We start from the raw sequence: 19379 nt of genomic DNA on the forward strand, positions 1-19379 counted from the left end.
TCCTTGCTCAGTATATATTGCTGAATTGGCAGCGATATACTGGGCGCTGGACAGCGTCGCCTCACGACCTGTTGAACACTATTACATTGTAACGGATAGTCTTAGCTCTGTCGAAGCTATCCGTTCAGTGAGGCCGGAAAAGCACTCGCCGTACTTCCTTGAGAGAATACGAGAAATTTTGAGTGCTTTATCCAGACGCTGTTATGTCATTACCTTTGTCTGGGTCCCTTCACATTGCTCAATTCCGGGTAATGAGAGGGCTGACTCATTAGCAAAGGTAGGTGCGATTGAAGGCGACATTTACCAGCGTCAAATCGCCTTCAATGAATTTTTTTCTTTAGTCCGTAAAAATACCATCGCTAACTGGCAACGCAAATGGAACGAAGATGAATTGGGCCGGTGGTTTCACTCGATTATCCCTAAGGTTAGCCTCAAACCGTGGTTCAAAAGTCTGGACTTGAGTCGGGACTTTATTCGCACCTTCTCCCGACTCATGTCCAATCACTGTTCGTTAGATGCGCTTCTCTTTCGTTTCAATCTTTCCAGCAACAATCTCTGCGTCTGTGGTCAAGGTTATCACGACATCGAGCATGTTGTTTGGTCGTGCGAGATGTATCTTGTCGCCAGATCGAATTTAGAAAACTCCCTTCGGGCCCGAGGAAGACAGCCCAATGTGCCGGTGAGAGATGTGTTGGCTCGGTTAGACCTTGATTACATGACCCAAATATATGTTTTCCTTAAAGCTATCGATCTTCGTGTGTGATTGTACCTATGTCCTTATACCCTCCTTTTCATCCATTGCGAGCGATTGGCCCCCTTGGTATAAACAGTAAAATAAGTTGAAATGTAAATATACAATAGATTTAAGAATCGAGTGTGATCATCAACATTGTAACAATTCCCTTATATCCCATCCCTTTCCTGAAAGATGTCACCCTCTAAACTCGAGTAAACCGCGAGTAATCGGTTTTCCACCTTACTAACCATAGTGTTAGGAAAATTATTTATGTATAGTTTTAAAACATATACTTAAGAATTCGGCTCCTTTAAACTAATGTAACTGAGCCTGTAAAAATAAACGATTTATATATAATCGCTTGCACGGGATTCCGAATTGCTAGAGTTTCAGGGGGAATTTCTTTTGTTGTAACCCATAGTCTGTTCAAAATTCCCGAAAAGTAGAAACTTAAAATGGCATTCAATTTTATGCAATCAATTATTTCTCTGGATCATTACAAAGATAGAACGAGTTATCGATACAAATTATACATATTTAACCTATTGACTAGCATCGCTCGTGATCTGTGGCCATGTGTTGCTCTAGGGAAGCACTCTGTGTAAACTCTCGACCGCATTCACTGCAGCAGTAGGGATGCTTTCGATGAATTCGCATATGAGCTACTAAATTGCTCTTAACACGGAATCGATGCTTGCACACAGTGCACTCGTGCTCCTTCCGGTTGCTATGAATTAATTCATGGTGCTTCAGGTGTGTTGCCTGTGAGAACGATTTCCGACAGATTTTGCATATGTACGACTTCTGATTTTTATGCTTTGCGCGTATGTGCAAATTTAGTCCGGACTGTTGGGTGAACGAAAGTCCACATTCGCACACGAAAGGTCGTATTCCTGCGTGTGAATTAGCATGCTCCTCGAGGTGTCGCAATCGTTGGAAACACTTGCCACATTCGGTACAGAGAAACTTTTTCGAGTTATTGCCCTGAACTGGTTTTTGATTTTCGTGTACGCTCTGGATGTGTCGAAGCATTCCCTGTTTGGATACAAAACGTAGCGTACATATGTGGCAACGGAATGCCTTCACTTGTTCCTTTGGAATACCATGATCTCGGGCCATATGTGCTACAAAGCCAGCCAAGGACGTTGTTTCCAACTCGCAGCGATCACAGTGTAGTGTATAGGATCTAGAGCTTTCCGAAGAATTTTTATGCAATTTCAAGTGATCATAAAGTTGGGTCCCTTCTTCAAACATTCGACTACATTTCGGGCAGGGAAACCCATCCCCCGAAGGTTTATGTGAACTTAAATGTCGCTTGAGGTTGCTCTTATGAGTAAAACTTCTCGAACAAATCGGGCAATCCATTTTGTTGGTGTTATGATATTGTATGTGTCTCTGAAGCAAACGTGAATTCCTATACATTTTTCCGCAAATGTGACATTTCTGAGGGGTTTCTTCTACCCGATTAACAACACTCTGAACTTCCTCGTCTTGTCCTTCAGTATCGTCTGAACTTTCGCTGTAATCAGAGAATGGAGGGAAGTCCGTCATGTCATCTTGCTCTTCAAGTATTGTATTCGAAAATTTTGACTCATCGACATACGCTTCGAGCACTCCAGTATTGCTTTCGTGGGGTAAATCAACGGCAGCATTTATTGGGAAACTATAACCATCCTTTTCCAGTTTCTCGTACTTCTCGTTGACCAATTCGTCCAAGCAATTCTCAATGTTGGCAGTCATTTCACTGGCACTATCCTGAAACTGTTTGATGTGGATGTTTAACTCACTGTCCCAAGTAGTTATGGGGCCCTCATCTAGGATGTTTTCAACCGAGATCAAAAGACTACTATCCACAGCAGGAGCTGTTACACATTTGGCAACCGTCGAATTTAATTCGGTTATGATCTCCTGTTCCGATTGTTTCAACTTGCTGAGCCGCTCCTTGAGTTGATCATTGGAACGGATGAACAGTCGACGCGTTTCATAAGCCGTGATAAGCTTTACGAGACATATCTCACACAATATGTCCGGGAGGCCATCGGATTGGATTATCTAAAAACAAATGGAAGAATAACATAATGGGATGATACACATATGATGTCGCGTTCATACTGATAGTCCGGTGCAGACGTTGATCACTTTGGGTAGATAATAATCATTGTAGATTTCGAACAACGGTGAGAACTTCCCTGCATTTGTTAAGCAACAGCGACAAATGTGTTCTGAGTTCATAAACTCCATTTGAATAGCAAATAACTAGTTTCTCCAAGAAACTTCATATGATGATGATGATGTTGGATTAAAGAGGCTTTAAACTTTTCAGTTCATTCGCCTCTAAATAGTTGCGGAAATAGTTTGCTTCTATTTATGGAAAGTATCAGCAAGTATCAGCTGGCGATGAAAATAGAAAATAAACAAATCGTCGGGGGGTGCTCCAAACTCAGAATGTTTTATTTCATTAAAAAAGACCGCTCTAGGGATGTCAAATTAACTGTGGAGGCGATCTGGCGTAGTGGTAACATCCATGCCTCTCACGCTAAAGGTCACGAGTTCAATTCTCACTCAAAATGGGAGTAAAAAGTGACGAACCAACCAAATGAGTTGAAAATCATTACAATACATATAAAAAAAATGTCAAATTAACTGCGAATATTTAGAGAATGTGAAGACCTAAACTTAAAAAAAATCAAAAAATTGACTCATTGACTCAAAAATGTGCCGCGGCTCAAAAGAGTTTCGGCTCAAAAAAGAGCCGCTTTTCAGAAGAATCTCGGTACAAGAAAGAGCCGCGGTTCAAAAAAGAGCTGCTCAAATGAGACGGCTCGTTTCAATGAAAGAGCGGCTCTTAGTCGCTCACTGAAATGAACCGTTTTGCCCACCTCTAATACAATGAAGTGTTTCATTTGGCATAGAAATCTCAACCGAATACTTTTATTTTGCTGTATTATAGTGATTTTCAGCTTTTGGCTGATTCATCACTTGGACCAACGGATTAATTCCGTCGGAAGAATTTTGGGAGTGAAAATTGAACTAGTGACCTTTAGCTTGAGACGTACAGATGTTAACCACTTCGCCAGATCGCCTCCACGCAACCGAATACTAATGTTAATAACTAAGGTCATTTAAGGTACAAAATTTTAGGTTTAATGGTGTTTGTTAAAATTTACCTGGAAATATGCAAAAATTTCGGAATAGAAAATACTACAAGCATGACAATTATTAAAAGTCACCCTTGACTTATCGTCATTCATTGAAAAACAGTGTGATTTTATCAGAAATCGGAGATAGAGCACCAGATCCAAATTTTAAATTCTGTCCTTTATAACTAATGCACGAAACTGTACGAAAACCGTCGATAGATAAAATCCGATTAGTAGATTAGCGGTCTAGAAGCATTTTGCAATCAAAAAGCCGATTAATAGGCTAATGATCTAACACTTCACCGAGCATGAAATTAAAAAACTCCAAAGTTAGTGTTGTTAGGGGTTATTATAAATTTTCTCCCAAAAACGCATTATAAACTTGACTGTATCTATCAACCAGAATAAAGCTCTCTATCTGCTCTACAATTCAAGAATTTTGAATCGTTCTAAGTGGCATCATTTTGAAGTGGAGTCAGTTTAAGGAAAACTGTTTGGGCTCAAGATAAGTTCAATAGCTCTGTCATAGTTGAGATTTGACCTTAGACGTGGAAGCCTCTAACTTGGAATATCCCGGATCAGCTATCTGTATACTTATTTAGACGCTACTGGTTGCATTTGATGGGAAAAATTTATTTAGTTCTATGACCGTGTTTTCACAAACGCCAACTGTGCTGTTCGTGGTTTGGATGTGTATGAACATGTGTACGTAGTTTTTGTTTTTTTAATAATTTATCAGGTTTGATGGAAAGGTGATTGGTGTAACGAAGATCATGTAGGAGTACTTGAACTGTTTAGAAAATGAATTTGAGTAGCTACATTTTCCACCAGGACAATAACCCCAAGCACATAATCATGGAGCGCCTTCATTTTGAATTATTTTGCAATATTTGTCATAACTTTTTCGCATCTTTCTGGCAATTTACGAATGTCTTTGCGGAAATAATCGGCCGGTTTGTCGGATAACCACGAATCGATCCGTGTGACAGAAGTCGACGCGTAAATCAGTAATCCGAAATCCGAATATGCTATGGCATATCTCATGGCGACCTGTGATAGTTTACGGCCTAATCGAGAACTTGGACATTACAAAGTGAGCTGTGCGGTACCAAGGGTCAGCCGGAAGGTGGTTATGGGAAATAAGTAAGAATGCGGAATTGAGGATGAGGAAGAATGAGGGTCTGGATGTTTTGTGTTATATAGGAATTGGGGTTAATTAGTATGCTACAGTTTCCAAGTATGTTTTGACCGGTTTCGCGACATGCAGCCGAACATTGTCTGCAAAATAACTTTATCGTGTCTTTGCTCGTATTGTGGCCATTTTCCTTCATTGCACGGCTCAAACGCATCAATTGTCGTCGGTAGAGGTCTCCTGTAATGGTTTTATTCGGTTTTATCAGTTCATAGTACACCACACCCAGCTAGTGTAACCTTCTGGTAAACCCTTTCTTTCATGCCGTTGGAGCAGTTGTTCGCACGTAAAAAAAACGGTGTTCGACGTCTCGTGGTTTCAATTCATACGGCACCCAATGTTCTATCTTTCGGATCATTCCCATTGCGTTTAAATGATCGGATATAATTTGCTGAGCTACTCCAAGTGTATCTGCAAGTTCTTGTTGCGTTTGTGACAGATCTTGATCGAGTAAAGCCTCCAATTCTTCGTCTCCAAACTTTTTTGACGATTCGGTACATTCTTTGTCTTCCAAGTCAAGATTACCTGTTTTAAACCGTGCAAACCACGTCTGACACGTTCGCTCAGTTGGAGTATGGTCACAATAAACTTCCACCAAAATGCGATGACTTTCCGCAGCTTTTTGACGTAGAACTACTTCTTTCATTAAGGGTGCCAAATCAGAAAACAGGTCACGCTTTTATGAAATAATGTTAAGGTTGATAACTATTTTTGTCGCGAACGGATTTTGACGATTTACATACTAAACGAATCGGAAATTCCGTAAGATTTGTGCATAATGTTAAACGTTAGAATCCCCTGGTTTGTGGATGGTTAAAACTTATGAAAACTTTAAACGTTTCCATTTTTCCATACATTTGTTCTGTCCATTTGTGTGCTTTCCCGAACAGAGCTGTCAATAACAAGCAACTTATCGACGACAAACGGAGGGGAAATCGCAGGAGTTAAAATCTTCGTGAACAAAGGAAAAGTAGAAGAATGAAGGGGAATACTTGCCTAGAGTATAAACAAGAAAGTAAATGTCGTTCTGGAATTTTGTATGTGATTAGGTTTTGCTTGCCAGTAGCAAAATCTCCTCCTCTAAGGGTTACAGCTGCGCTTCCCTCTAGCATAAGAAAATGTCTGGAAATTTGATTCACTGGAATAATAATCAAGTTACGCCATCTGTTGTAAAACCGAAGAAACTTATCGGTACACCTAATAGCAATCAATGTTATTCAACTGACTAATTTATGATTATTCGTTGGGCAAACTGTTATCTCAATGATTAATGATTATTTGTTGGACAAAGTATTAGTAGTCGAATATAGTTTTAGACTGCTAACATTTTGCCCAACAGATAATCATTGGTTGTTGGACTCACACTCTGCCCAACAAAGAATCATTTCCATTTCATTTCAGGCCTTAATTGTGTCTGTTCAGCTTTTTCATGGGTTGTTGAACAAATGAAAATAAACCCTCGGTTTCACTGGCGTATCATCCAGCTAAATATCGATGTTTGAACAAAAGCTTTAATTAGGCCTGAATAATCTTTTATACAACTTATAGTTCAGCATATCGTTTTATTGAGCACTCAATGCTATTGTTCGACCAATATTCGGTTGACTCCAACTTCTTTAATTCATCTGAAAAATACGTTTTCTCGAGGACTGCAAAGTAGGCCTCCGTGGAGGCGATGACCTCCTCTTTCGACTCAAATTTCTGCTCGGCGAGTGACTTTTTCAAGTTTGGAAACAAAAAAAAAGTCGCACGGGGCCAAATCTGGAGAATGCGGTGGATGGGGCAGCAGTTCGTAGTGCAATTCGACCAATTTGGCCGTGGCGACGGCGGAATTCCCATTTTTTCCATTTTTCTAAAATCCGGGGGCACGCCCGCTTCTACACACGGTCATAACAAAACTACGAGTCCGATTCGGCTGAAATTTTGACACCATCGGGCGATGAGGCTGAGTACTTATCGGACCGCCCTCGTATGTAAAGGCTGGTTTGGAGTTCCCGTGAACGTGAACGTGAACAAACACTTGTTTGGTAATAATTCATCAGTCCATATATAAAACGCAGGGAAAACATCTTGAAACGATAGGAAGAAAAATTTCCTAGTTGAAAAAAATATTTAAACACAATTCATATTGATAAAAGTGGATTAATTCAGTATTTCACAACGATTCTGAATTTCCACCGTGGAATCGAGATGTTGGTGAACTCACCATAGTTTACCGACTTCGGTGAACGTGAACGTGAAAACAGTGGTGAATATATACGTCAACATATTTTCCCGTTCATGTTCACGTTCGAATGTCCCAAGGCATTCTGAAAATTATTTCGCCGTGAACTGTAAAATGATATGTTTAGCAACTCTCGAGTTTTCAATAAAGGTTTCGATATGGATGCAATTTCATTCAATCGGATCTCTGCACGAGTTGAAAGACTTCGTTGCTTCGGGTTGATTTGTGAATAACTGTATATTTTATCCGAATTACTTTCTTGTACGGGAACTCTAAACCACCCTTAATTAGTCGGGCATTGTCAATTTAACAGCTTCATCAGTCTTAATTGTAAACACGACAAGTGTTGTGTCTGGTCTCACGTCTTGTGTGTTGGTGTGGATCATGAAAATGAACACGAAAGACGATATAAGCATATTCATATATAAAAAGTCACGTCAGGGTTTGCGACAAGTAAACACCTTCTCTCAAAGCTAAAAATAGTTTGCGTAATTTTCAAATAGCCTTTTTTAAGGATATATGCGAGTTTTTTTTATCCCAACAGTTTATTTTATTAGGCTCATTTAGCAATTCAGCTGTAACAGAGCCGAATTCATTCGTGTACATTTTTTTTTATCTGAAGATAACTTTTGTTGTACATTACACTGTTACCATTTTGAGGCGTAAGAGTATCGCTATCTATCGATAAACATTTGTTTTTTATCTATAACACAGTAGCCGTTTAGGCGCAAGAGAATTCCTATTCTATCGATGCACAACATATGTCGCCTTTTTCAGCGTAAGAATATTGCTATTGTTCGAATGTTCATGGTTGGGCTGTTCACAGCGGGACTGTTGATATGAGGGTTCCTTTGTTGCGTTATTGATAGTGCCAATTACCGATGCAGCAGACCGAAAATATGAGCAGTAAGGAACTGGGATTACCGACACATGATGATTGTTGCGTGGACATAGTAGCTAGAATAACACACTAAGATGGTCAGTTGAAGGGCCCTGAGTTATGAGCTCATGATCGTTCGCTTAGTAGCGGACACACAACCAATTAGGCTAGTAAAAAGGAATAATCATTCACCTACGACTTTGTCACGAGGCTGGTTTCTTGCACTTTTGCTTGCTTGAATAGTGAAACAAAGTCAATACTATTGCTATCCATCCAAATTCAAACTTCTGAAATAATTTTATGTTTTTATGAGTATTTTGGCTAAAAATAACAATAAACGTAACGTTTACATTCTTCTGGTTTTCCAATATAATCTTTACATTAATTGTAATTAGTGACGACATCTTGTTCACCTATACAAATATATTTTACGTATATTCTTACATCCTTATATCTAGTCACTGTTTGTTTTCGTATACTCTTCTCAGCTGATTTTGACATTTCCTACTACATTCAAATAGAGCAGTTTCATTTGGAAAAACAAAAATATAGATCTTAATATTTCCTTCTGGCTATGTTTCAGCTAAATATTCTAACATGATATTTCGAACTAATCGATTTACTAAACTTGCTAAAATACATGTTCCTGTCTAACAACCGGAACAGCAGTATTTCGCAAAGCCTGCATAAACATATTCGCAATTATACTTTATGACAAATACGGAAAAGGAATTGTGTGGTGTTTGTTTTTGTTAATTCCTTGCTCGTCTCAGTGTATCATAAAATTTAGTGCGATATGTTATTACTTTAAGTTTGTTTATAATTTTACATCCAATTACGACAAAAGAATTATTTACTAAGTGAGAATTTGACGCTCGTCAGTGCTAGCTTGCTTAGGTCAGTTGCTAACATCATCAAGAACTTATATAACGATCACAGCTACCATTTCAGTTACATGAAACGCATCTTCAGAACTCCATTGATCCCAAATCTAACGGTGGCATTAAAAAGTCCCCTGGACTATCAGCTGACGCAATTCAGAAGCTTCAAGCGCATGTACCGATCGCGCGAGTCACCACGGTCAAAACAAAAAGGTCCGGAGAGAGACGTTAGAGGAATCTTTCAGCGTTACGCGCGGCAGAGAAACATGTCCGAGACTTGTCGAAATTGGCGCTCAGTGCAGTGCTCCGCCCGGCGAAGCCCAGATGACGTTCAATTCAATCTCATGAGTTATAATATTCTAGCCCAAGATTTGCTGGAGCTACATGAAGAACTCTACGATCAACACGATGCGGTGGCGCTATCGTGGTCTCATCGATACGATCGGCTGATGGCGGAGATCAATCTGGTTCAACCAGACATTTTATGCGTGCAAGAGCTACAGGAAAACCACAAGGAACAATTTAGCCGCGGATTGGCTAATTTCAAGTACGATGTAATATACAAGAAGCGGACAGGGGACAAAACCGACGGATGTGCGATTTATTTCAAACAGGATGTATTCGAATTACTTGAATATCAAGACGTAGAATATTATCAACCGGATGTTAAGGTAACTTGATATTTGTGATGGGAACCATTCATTGTTTTATGTCTCTCTAGCGTTTGGATCGTGAAAATGTAGCTATAATTGCTAAATTCGGGGTGAGATCAAACCCGAATCAAAAATTGGTGGTGGCTACCACACACCTCCTGTACAATCCGCGACGACAGGATATACGTTTAGCTCAGATACAGGTATTATTGGCAGAACTAGATCGTCTGGCATACATCGGGAGGTATGAAAACGGGACGCCGAAGTATTTGCCTACAATTGTGACGGGAGACTTTAATCTCCAACCATACACTGCTCCTTACGTTCTTCTGACGACTGCTTTCCTGCAATACGAAAGCTTAGCCACAAATACACTCGAGCCACAAATGGGTGGTAATGGATCAACTTTTGGAAAAGAGTTGCTTCCTGCCAGGTTGGGAATCACAGATGATTGTCGGCACGAGAACTCAATTGATCGGGTTGAGCCTGACAGTGGGTGTCATTCAATGGTTTGTGCGAGCAATCGTGGACTCTGGAATAGTGATAATTTTAACAAAATGATTGGACTTCTTTTAGCTACATAATTCCAGCACCACACCAGCAACAGTTGCTCCTGCCCGGGACAGTAAGCCAAACCATATGTTTGGACAGGGAAAACTTAGGCATCGGTTTAAGTTTACATCAGCTTACAAGCATAACTTAGGGGAAGAAAACGCGGAAGCAACCACCTTCCAGGGAAAATGGATCACCGTAGACTTTCTGTTCTATACAAAATTTCACAACACAAGCGAAAAGGCATTCGTAGAAGGTAATCTAAAACTGGTGGCCACCTACTCCCTGCCCACAGTGAAGCAGGCGCGGGAAATCTACACGATACCGAATATGTACTTCGGTTCAGATCATTTCGCTCTCGCCGGTCGATTCTTGCTGAAGAATAGTACGGAATGAAAATCGGAGATTTGCCACCAATCGGCACTTGTTTTAATTTGACAAACCTTTATCTGTTCGTTGGTTATAAATATACACGCTTCCTCAGAAGTTTTTCAATTTGATGTTACCAGGATGACGTCTAGTTCTGTCTTGCCTAGAATAGTTTTTCAAATATTTTTATAACATTTTCTAGTGGTGGAAAGATTGGCCAAACACAAGATCTTCCATTTCCGGATAGGGAAGGAGCGGGTAAGATGGACAGATGGTTGATTTGTAAAGTTACATTATGAATTTCTAATTTCTAATTAATAATACTACAAGTTATTTTATAATATTTAAAGCACCCTATGGCAATCAATACTGATCAAAAGTAAAAAAGGGAAGCAAAACCGTAAATCATATCGGCTCAGATATTAAGCATTCTGAGTGGTTTAATTTCAAAATTTCATTCAACGATGGTTATATTTTGGTTTGTGAGTTAATAGAGAAGCGATATTATTGAAAAATTGTACTTGTGGAATTGAAATGGAACATTGCAAGAGAAACCCGTAGGGGCTATCCACATACCACGTTCACAACTATAATCAAAAATAAATAAAATCTGCTCTGCATTTTCATGAAATTTGAATCTTTCTGCGCACCCTGAGTTCTCCGTATCTATATGTGTAAAAATGGATTTCTGTCTGTCTGTCTGATTCTTATGGACTCGAAAATTACTGAACCGATCGACATGAAAATTGGTATGTAGGGGTTTTTGGGGCTGGGAAGGTTTTCATGATAGTTTGAGACCACTTCCCCCTCTCTAAGGGACGAATCGATAGTTGTTTATCTATATCTATAAAAATAAGATAGTTAGATTTTTTATTTCATTGATAATTTTGGTCAACCTATTTTTGATAACATAAAAATGAGCGCTCTATCATATGTAACAACTTTGTCGAAGACAGTTTTTGTCTAAAGATTAAATATCTTCCACAAAGTTGTGTTTTAACTAAGTTGCATTAGGGTAACCATGAAAAAATAACGTCTTTTTACTCTAACTTTTATATTTAAAAGTCTACATCAAAACTATCTTCGTACGACTTTTAGAGCTTATGAATACCAATATTTTGCGATGAAGAATTTGGCGATATCTTAATCCTACTCAAAGTTATTGATGGGTTTTCACCCAAAAACTCATGATTTCAGTTTTAATTTACTCAAATACAAAAAATAACATATCTTTGAAAATCACACATTATATAGAGTAAAATTTGTTCTTTCGAATTCCGCCGACAAACATTTTTTTGTTTGCCCCAGCAAGAATGACGAGCAATTGGAGAGAGCGTGTTTTTTGGGAAGAAATATGAATACCTTTGAGTGAAGTTGAGATATTGACAAGTACTGCGTCGCAAAATGTTTGTATTAGTATGTTCCAAAAGTCTTTAGAAGACAGTTTGTATGTAGAAATTGAAATATTAAAGTTAGAACAATTAAATATTTTTTTTCATGGTGACCCTAACACAACTTAGAAAAAAGGCGCTATATCGGTTATTTCAAGAGATAGAAAAAAAATTGTTCCACAAAGAAGTCTAAAATAACTGGGACCACAACATTGTCGAACTATGTTTACCTCTATCTATAAAAACAAGAAAGTTAGATTTTTTATTTTACCGAGAATTTTGGTCACCCTATTTTTGGTAACATGAAAATGAGCGCTCTATCATAAGTAACAACTTTGTTGAAGACAGTTTTTGTCTAGAGAATAACTGTCGAGCTCTAAATGCCAATTTTCACTTAAATGCATCTCCTGGACCATAGTGCATTGTTGTCGAAATCATACTTATTGGCATGTTTTTAAGTTATTTCTTTGCCGTTTTCACCACGAATTTGTTGAAGTAAACCCTCCGCTTCATGTTTGCCCAGAAATTTTCGATTGGACCCAGATGTTCGGGAGGTTGGCAGAGTTTTGGAACAACATCTATCTTCAAGCGGTTCATCCTCTCCAGCGACTCCTTAGGGACATGGGCGGAGGCCAGGTTCGCACTTGTGTTGTAAATCTCTTCGTTCACCGCAAGTTCCGAACGGAAGGAGAGCCGCTTCGACATTCCCTTTTCGCTGATGGTTGGCCACAGAAGCTTCTTCTTTGGGAACGTGGATATATTTCACTTCTCACCCAAAGTCAGGAACGATGCTGCAACTTTTCCTCCCCGTCTTCTGCTTTAACTTCAGCCGCTGTTTACGATCGCGTAGTACAGTCGGGCGACCGGCACCAGGCTTCCGTTCAATGCTGTCATTCTTCTCCAGAAGTGTTAGGATATCATAGATAACAGAACGGGCATATTCGGTGGACTCAAATTACGTAGCGAGGTCCACTTTCTTCGTTACGGGAGCTTCCAGTGCGCACTAGAGATGTGCCATCCGCTCATGAGCTGTTCCAAAGAGTCGACTCTTTAGAGTGAGTTGATACGGAACAGCTCGCAAAAAAAAAACGCAAAGCTCTTCAGCTCACTTTGAAAATTATACAATGGTAGTAATGGTGATGGTTTTCGCTGGGTGTACTGTTGTAGAACTATAGTTGTGTGGCGAAGTTGTTGAGATTGTGCATCATTCGCCAAACTGATATCCATCGCTTCCTGCGCGGAACCTAAAAAAATGTATCATAACAAAAATAACAAAAATAAAATACTTACCTCCGAATCGATTCCCTTCCACTAGAGAAATGACGAATAAAGAAAGAGACTAGAGAAATGACAAAAAATTACGATAGTTTTGCTCCAGTACACACGCAGTAACATTTTGTTTTCCGATGAGTATAGCGTATTGACAACTGAGCTGAAGAGCTGTTCATAAAGAACAGCTCTTTTAGGTGAGCTGAACTGATCTGAGCTGTTCACCATGATGAGCTGGTTTGCACATCTCTAGTGCGCACACACCATGGAGCGCAGTTGCTTTACGGGTTTCGCCATTACTTTCGCAGTTCAATGATGGCGCTGTTAAATTTTGTTTAAAAACAGGAAGTGGGTTATATCTATGGTATAACCGCAAGGGTGACGTAGGACTATCGTTGATTTAGAGATCATTTGTATGAAGTTGAATCTGAATTCATTCTGAATGAATGAATATTTGGAGAACTTCGAAAACGAGAGCGTTACGTTGGAGGCACAAGGTTTTATGCATCCAATATTGGATACGGAAATATCCTACTGATGGAGAAGAATAATCTTCAGAAGCTATCCTGTTGATTGCGATTGATTGAAAAATCACAAAACCTAATGTATTTGGTCACAGTGTTACATGGATAGAAAACATTAAAATAAACTCTTTCATATGAATGTAATTTTAAATTCCCAGAGGAACTGGCAGATTATTTTCAGTAACGATTAGATATTTCCACATTTTCCTCGATACTGGAAGCCCACCAGTGGTTAATGCTAACTCGATAACCATCTGTTAATAGCACTTGATTGAAACATATTTGGTCACAGTGTTACATGGATAGAAAACATTCAAATAAGCTCTTTCACATGAATGTATTTTTAAATTCCTAGAGGAACTGGCAGATTATTTTCCGGATCTTTCTCGATCCAAACGGAAAGAATTCCGTGCGTGTATGTGTGTGTGTGTAGCGACTGCTTCGAGATCTTCCCGGGGAACCGTTTGTAGCATCACTCTCCTGCTGATGGATTCCCTTCTGGCCTAAGGTGCACAAACAGGCTCTTGGTGACACCGTTCATCCGCGCTTTCATGATAAATGAAGAGCTTCACCACAACAGCGACAACATGCTCCAATCGCTGTTCAATTAGAACTGAGTGGATTTCCGAGCGGCGCTCGCTTATATACCGATTGGTGATTTCAATAGCCTATTTTGAAAGCAAATTTAAGACTATTGAAACAAGTTTTTGGATCAGAAAGTAACAAGTATAGAACGCGTAGACATTTTATCTTTCGAATGAAGTGTTTATCATACCATTTCGTTCAGTTGTTTAGGAGCTATTAACACTCAAAATCTCGGTCTCCGGCGTAACGCTTTCGTTTTAGAAACTTTGATTTTACACCCCGGTATAGAAATGAAAGACGTAGTCCTACGTCAAAACTCATGGGTTACTATGATTGACGATGCACATGTGACCTCATCACCAGCGTTATTTGTCGGAATCAAAGCTCATACTAATTTTTGCGAATTGCGTTTCACGTCAGGCCGAACTTGTTGCAGCAGCAGACAATCCTCTCCCTCCATCTTTGAACGTTCGGATCACATAACTTACACCGGTGGGATTTATATTTTTTATGCTGCATGATATAATATTTATATAATATCAATTACACCAAAAATATGCACAATTCTGTTTTACTCTTATTCATTTATTTACTTTTATCATAATTTTTTTGTTTCATTTTTTATGCTTGCATGCTTCATTTTCTGTCTCGTAATATGTTTTGTAGGGCTTTTTGTTCCTCACAGTTTTTTTTCATTTATTTACTTTCTTCGTTAAATTATGCTCATACTTGCGATTACTTTACTACTAATTTAAAGTATTCATTAAATATCCAAACACATTTATTCGCGTGTTCGCTTCACTGCTGCTGAAAGTTCGATCGATAAACCGTTTTCAGAGGGCACCCAAAAATACTCTTATTTTTGTGAGTCGCGCTATACTCTCTTTCCCGTGGCGGCATTCTTCTGCCCGGCCGAATCCACAATAGATAATGGTAATCATTAAAGGAGTTATTTGATCTTAAACTTATGCGTTTGTGTGGGAGAGTGCCTCGAACAGTCGTCGCGTGCAGACGTGTTTTAGGTTGGTTCGTTCATTTTATATGTTGTGTATTTGATTTCAATTGCATTTTGGCGCTATTGCGGCAATGGAGTTTTGTGTTGAAAAAATTACGAATAGTCTGTGTTGTGAAAATGAAAAATCAAACAAAGTGAAATCCAGAAAAGCTTCGACAAAATTGGATTGTTTTTGCATTGAAGCCATACTTTGTTTCAAACGAGTTTGCTCACGTGTAATGCCAGTGTGTCGGTGAGAACTTTCCGTTTGACTTGCATTCGGTTTGAGTTTCGTGCCTCTCCGTCTTCGTGTTTTATGGAAGCCCTATGTTCAGATGGGTTATTTTTGAGTGTGTGAAATTATCTGCATTGAGAATACCACATAGCTGGAATTATGACGACGCTGGGAGAAGCAGCAGTTTGTCGTTTTCGTCGCTTGTGTGTGCGTAGTGCTGAGCGAATTTAGAAGCGGGAGTAGTCTCATCGGAGAATTGGAACCGGTTTCACGCCAGTTATAATGAATGCAGCGATGCGAAGCTAAGTTCCCTTTTCTAACATTCTCCCTCTCTCAATCTGTCCATTTCCCCTTTTGTGTATTTCTTCGACACATTTGGCACCAACTGAAGTATCTCTTCTGTCCAGTGGAAACCCACATTCCGTTTTGCCTGCCAAGATCGGGTCGATGAAATGTCAACAATCGACCTCAAATGCTGCCACCTTGCAATCGAGTTATCGACCTTTCATATGCATTCATCGAACAACTTGACACCACTTTTTCGCCAACATGTGCAAGGCGTCGACCTGCTTACAGCGCTGCTTTCAGCACTGCTTGCTGCTTGTTTGTATTGGTTTGTTATTGAAAATGAAAAGGAAATACATTGATCGATTTTAATTATTTTATTGAAAAAAAATAATAAAAATCCATGTATAATAAAAATAAGGTATATAATGGAATCAGTGCATCCGGGTTGTCTGGATTGACGATTCAAATCCGACTGAGTACATTGATGAATACCTCCTTGCCCTTGATGACACAGATATGTGGCTGAGGAGGATTCTTCAATGTGCGTGAAGCACGGGATCTCCGATGGGGAAAATTGCTCGGAATACTATCGATGGCCAGGTCCTGCTGCTGTTACTGTTGATGCTGTTCCCCGGAATAGCACCCTGGACTTAAAGGATACTGCTGCGGGAAAGCTGATGCTGTTGGCTGGCGTGACAGAAGTGGAAATAAGCAATGTGGTGATGAGGGAAATCATCTTTCTCACTCGCCGATTGATTGAGTCGGATGTATTCATAGCTGAAACAAAATAAAATGATTAGTAAGTGAAAAGCAGAAATGAATTCCCTACTCACCAGTTGTATGATCCGGATAAAAATGCGAACATTAAAATATCATGCGATTACGTTCGCTTACCTCGCCTATTTTCATTCTACTATACAACGGAATCAGTGCACTCGGGTTCCTCCGGGTGGTAATTCAGCTGAGCAAGTTGATAAATACCTCCTCGTCGTTGAGTTTTCGTGTCTGAAGAGGATTTTTGAATGTGCGCGAAGCACGGAACCTCTAATGGGGAAAGTTCTTCGCAATACCATACCATGGTCAAATTCTGCTGCTGCTGCTGTCAATGCTGTCCCCCGGCATTGCCAACAGGGGTTGGGGGTTACTGCTGCAGGAAAACGGATGTTGTTGGCTGCTGTGATAGAAGTGGAAATCCGCACTGTGGTGATGGGAGAAATCATCTTTCTCACTTACCGATTGATGAAAGCAAACGAGTCGAATGTATTCATAGCTGATAAGACAAGATAAAATAATTAATAATTAAAAAGCCGAAATATATTTCATACTCACCAGTTGTATGATCCATTTGTTTTTGTTTGAGATGACAGTTTAGCGGAGAGGAAAAAAGAACCACCAGTGATGCCATTTAGTTATATAGGTAACAGCGTTACGGTCGTTGTTAGGTCGATGTTTTTTTCGTCGATTGGATTGTGGGAATGGTAATCGTATTCGGAGGAAGAGGGAGTTGAGTGGCATGATTGATTTTCTCTTCATCGACTCTCTCTCTCTCTCTCTCTCTCTCTCTCTCTCTCAAAACGAAACGAAGCGCAAAAGGAACCAATCTATCGGTTTTTATTCGAATTGGAACTTTTTGCAGCTGTGGTGTTGGTGGGTAGGGGGTCGGTCGGGTCGCTTGCGCTCCTTCCCCTCTGAGTGCCACAATTCGTGTTGTAGCTTAAGATGTCACAGTGGTAACGCAGCATGGACGCAACAAAGCATCGAGTGTTTTCTCGTTCGGGTTTTATGATTGCATGCACATCCGTAATTCCGTGTTGATATAAATTGAGAAGAAAAATTCACGACACGACGGATCACGTAATTCTTCGTCGATTCGTTTAACATAGGGAGGATCTTCCAGTTGCCTTCTAGGATAGCCCATTGAAACCCTCCGTTGCGGGTGTTAATTTTTTGTTTTTTTGAATAATTTGAAAAATCGAGATCGAATCGTTTTCTAGCAGGAATATCTCCCAGTTACCTTCTCAGGTAATCCATGATTTCTTTCCGATGCCGCGTATTGTATATTTAAGAATTAGAAAGCTCACGACCCGATGAATTACGAAATACATTCAAATAGTTTGTTTAATAGCAGAGATATTTCTCAGTTATTTTCTAAAGACTCATTTGTACGTTCTCGGTTGCTCGGTGCGAGTTGAACATCAAACAAGCCGAGGAATGACGAGCGTACCCATACTGCGGGGTTTGACATCTGATATGCTACTCGCTACCGAACTTCAAAGGTTTTTTTTTTTAAACTGATGAGTAGCCCCATACATACAAATCAATTGTCGAATTTCGTGGTGTGAATGCGTTCATCATTCTTCGATTCGATTTAACTCGCAGTCAATGACTGACGGCATATTGGTGGGCCTTGGAGGTACCCTATGAATACCCTATGTAGAACATATAAATTTCTCTTGGTTATCTTCTCAGGTTTTTCGAAGATAACGCGGAGAGTTGTTACGATGAAAGGTACGTGTGATAAATAAAAAATATATAGATTTATCTCGGTTACCTTCTGAGGTTTCCCAAAGATTAGTCTCTGTTGTCACGAATGGATGAAAAGTACATGCGATAAATAATACTATCCAATTAACTCTTAAGGTTTTCCTTCTGAGGATACCTAAAGATAATTTCTGGCGCGTGTCGTAACACGAGATTCTAGGGTCGATAATTTGCGTTTACATAATCACATCACTTACCTCAGTGAATCCTGATTATTACCTATTCCCACTAACAACTATCCCTTGAATATGAATATCATACTAACATTCCTTCCCTTCCCCTGGTGACTGTAAGGACGTGGCCGGCGTCGTTATTGACCATTTAAAGCTCGTTCGTTTTTAAAACTGAGTCAGTGCCAAACTGACTCTGTAATAAAAAACGTTTTCAGTTTCACGAATGCGGTGGTTTGTTGGTGTGCGTTATATAGTCTGATTTGTCTATATTTACGACGGCAAATGTACAATGTCGACGTCTGGTAAAGTAAAGTAAAGTAAATTTTCATTCATAATTTTGATTTTGAAATTTATTCCACCTGAATATCCATCATTATTTTCACCTCCCAATGAAAGCACACGTAGCTTAATGCCGTCTACTCTACTCTTCAAAATCAGAATCCGAATTGGATTACGATTCCAATAATACAAAAGCAAAAGCAGCAGGTTTTCCATTTTCATAGTCTTTATTTTTAGATTTTCCAAAACAATATTCGGAACTTGACAGTTCAGTATAGTTGTATTGGTGAACCCGAGTGCCAACCCGTGAAACATCTCAGTGCGAAACTAACAGCTTTCGGGGCGAACTAGTGCGACACTGAGTGCGAAACTGAGTGAATAAAAAAACGTTTTGACAGCAGTAAGGGCGGCACTGGGGTTAAAACTGAACAAAAACGAATTCGCTATGAGTGAATAAAAAAACGTTTTGACAG

At 39.5% G+C, this 19379-nt stretch overlaps 2 protein-coding genes and 1 long non-coding RNA gene across 3 annotated transcripts; 1 reads left to right on the forward strand and 2 right to left on the reverse strand.

The window, feature by feature from the left end:
• Positions 1 to 1214: 1214 nt before the first annotated feature.
• On the reverse strand, positions 1215 to 3126 carry LOC129768679 (zinc finger protein 436-like). The gene is made up of 2 exons (XM_055770464.1): positions 2849 to 3126; positions 1215 to 2788 (listed from the first exon to the last, which is right to left on the reverse strand). Exons 1-2 carry the CDS (start codon positions 2975 to 2977, stop codon positions 1286 to 1288), a joined length of 1632 nt encoding a protein of 543 aa, XP_055626439.1. The 5' UTR covers positions 2978 to 3126; the 3' UTR covers positions 1215 to 1285.
• A 5548-nt stretch (positions 3127 to 8674) lies between these two features.
• LOC129769982 (protein angel homolog 2) lies at positions 8675 to 10744 on the forward strand. Its single transcript, XM_055772534.1, has 4 exons — positions 8675 to 9069; positions 9124 to 9724; positions 9775 to 10215; positions 10283 to 10744. Exons 2-4 carry the CDS (start codon positions 9128 to 9130, stop codon positions 10652 to 10654), a joined length of 1410 nt encoding a protein of 469 aa, XP_055628509.1. The 5' UTR covers positions 8675 to 9069; positions 9124 to 9127; the 3' UTR covers positions 10655 to 10744.
• Positions 10745 to 15958: 5214 nt separating this feature from the next.
• Positions 15959 to 17321, reverse strand: LOC129769983 (uncharacterized). The gene is made up of 3 exons (XR_008742006.1): positions 17243 to 17321; positions 16747 to 17183; positions 15959 to 16690 (listed from the first exon to the last, which is right to left on the reverse strand). It is a non-coding gene; the product is annotated as an uncharacterized LOC129769983 (long non-coding RNA).
• Between the last annotated feature and the right edge of the window lie 2058 nt (positions 17322 to 19379).

Source organism: Toxorhynchites rutilus, chromosome 2 (genome assembly GCF_029784135.1).
Source record: "Toxorhynchites rutilus septentrionalis strain SRP chromosome 2, ASM2978413v1, whole genome shotgun sequence".
NCBI classification, from domain to species: Eukaryota; Metazoa; Arthropoda; class Insecta; order Diptera; family Culicidae; genus Toxorhynchites; species Toxorhynchites rutilus.

Coding starts and splice junctions, on each gene's coding strand:
- LOC129768679 (XM_055770464.1), bottom strand. CDS start 2,977: ATGGAGTTTATGAACTCAGAACACATTTGTCGCTGTTGCTTAACAAAT. Junction 2,789..2,848: donor ACGTCTGCACCGGACTATCA/GTATGAACGCGA, acceptor ATTTGTTTTTAG/ATAATCCAATCCGATGGCCT.
- LOC129769982 (XM_055772534.1), top strand. CDS start 9,128: ATGAAACGCATCTTCAGAACTCCATTGATCCCAAATCTAACGGTGGCA. Junction 9,725..9,774: donor ATTATCAACCGGATGTTAAG/GTAACTTGATAT, acceptor ATGTCTCTCTAG/CGTTTGGATCGTGAAAATGT. Junction 10,216..10,282: donor ACAGTGGGTGTCATTCAATG/GTTTGTGCGAGC, acceptor GACTTCTTTTAG/CTACATAATTCCAGCACCAC.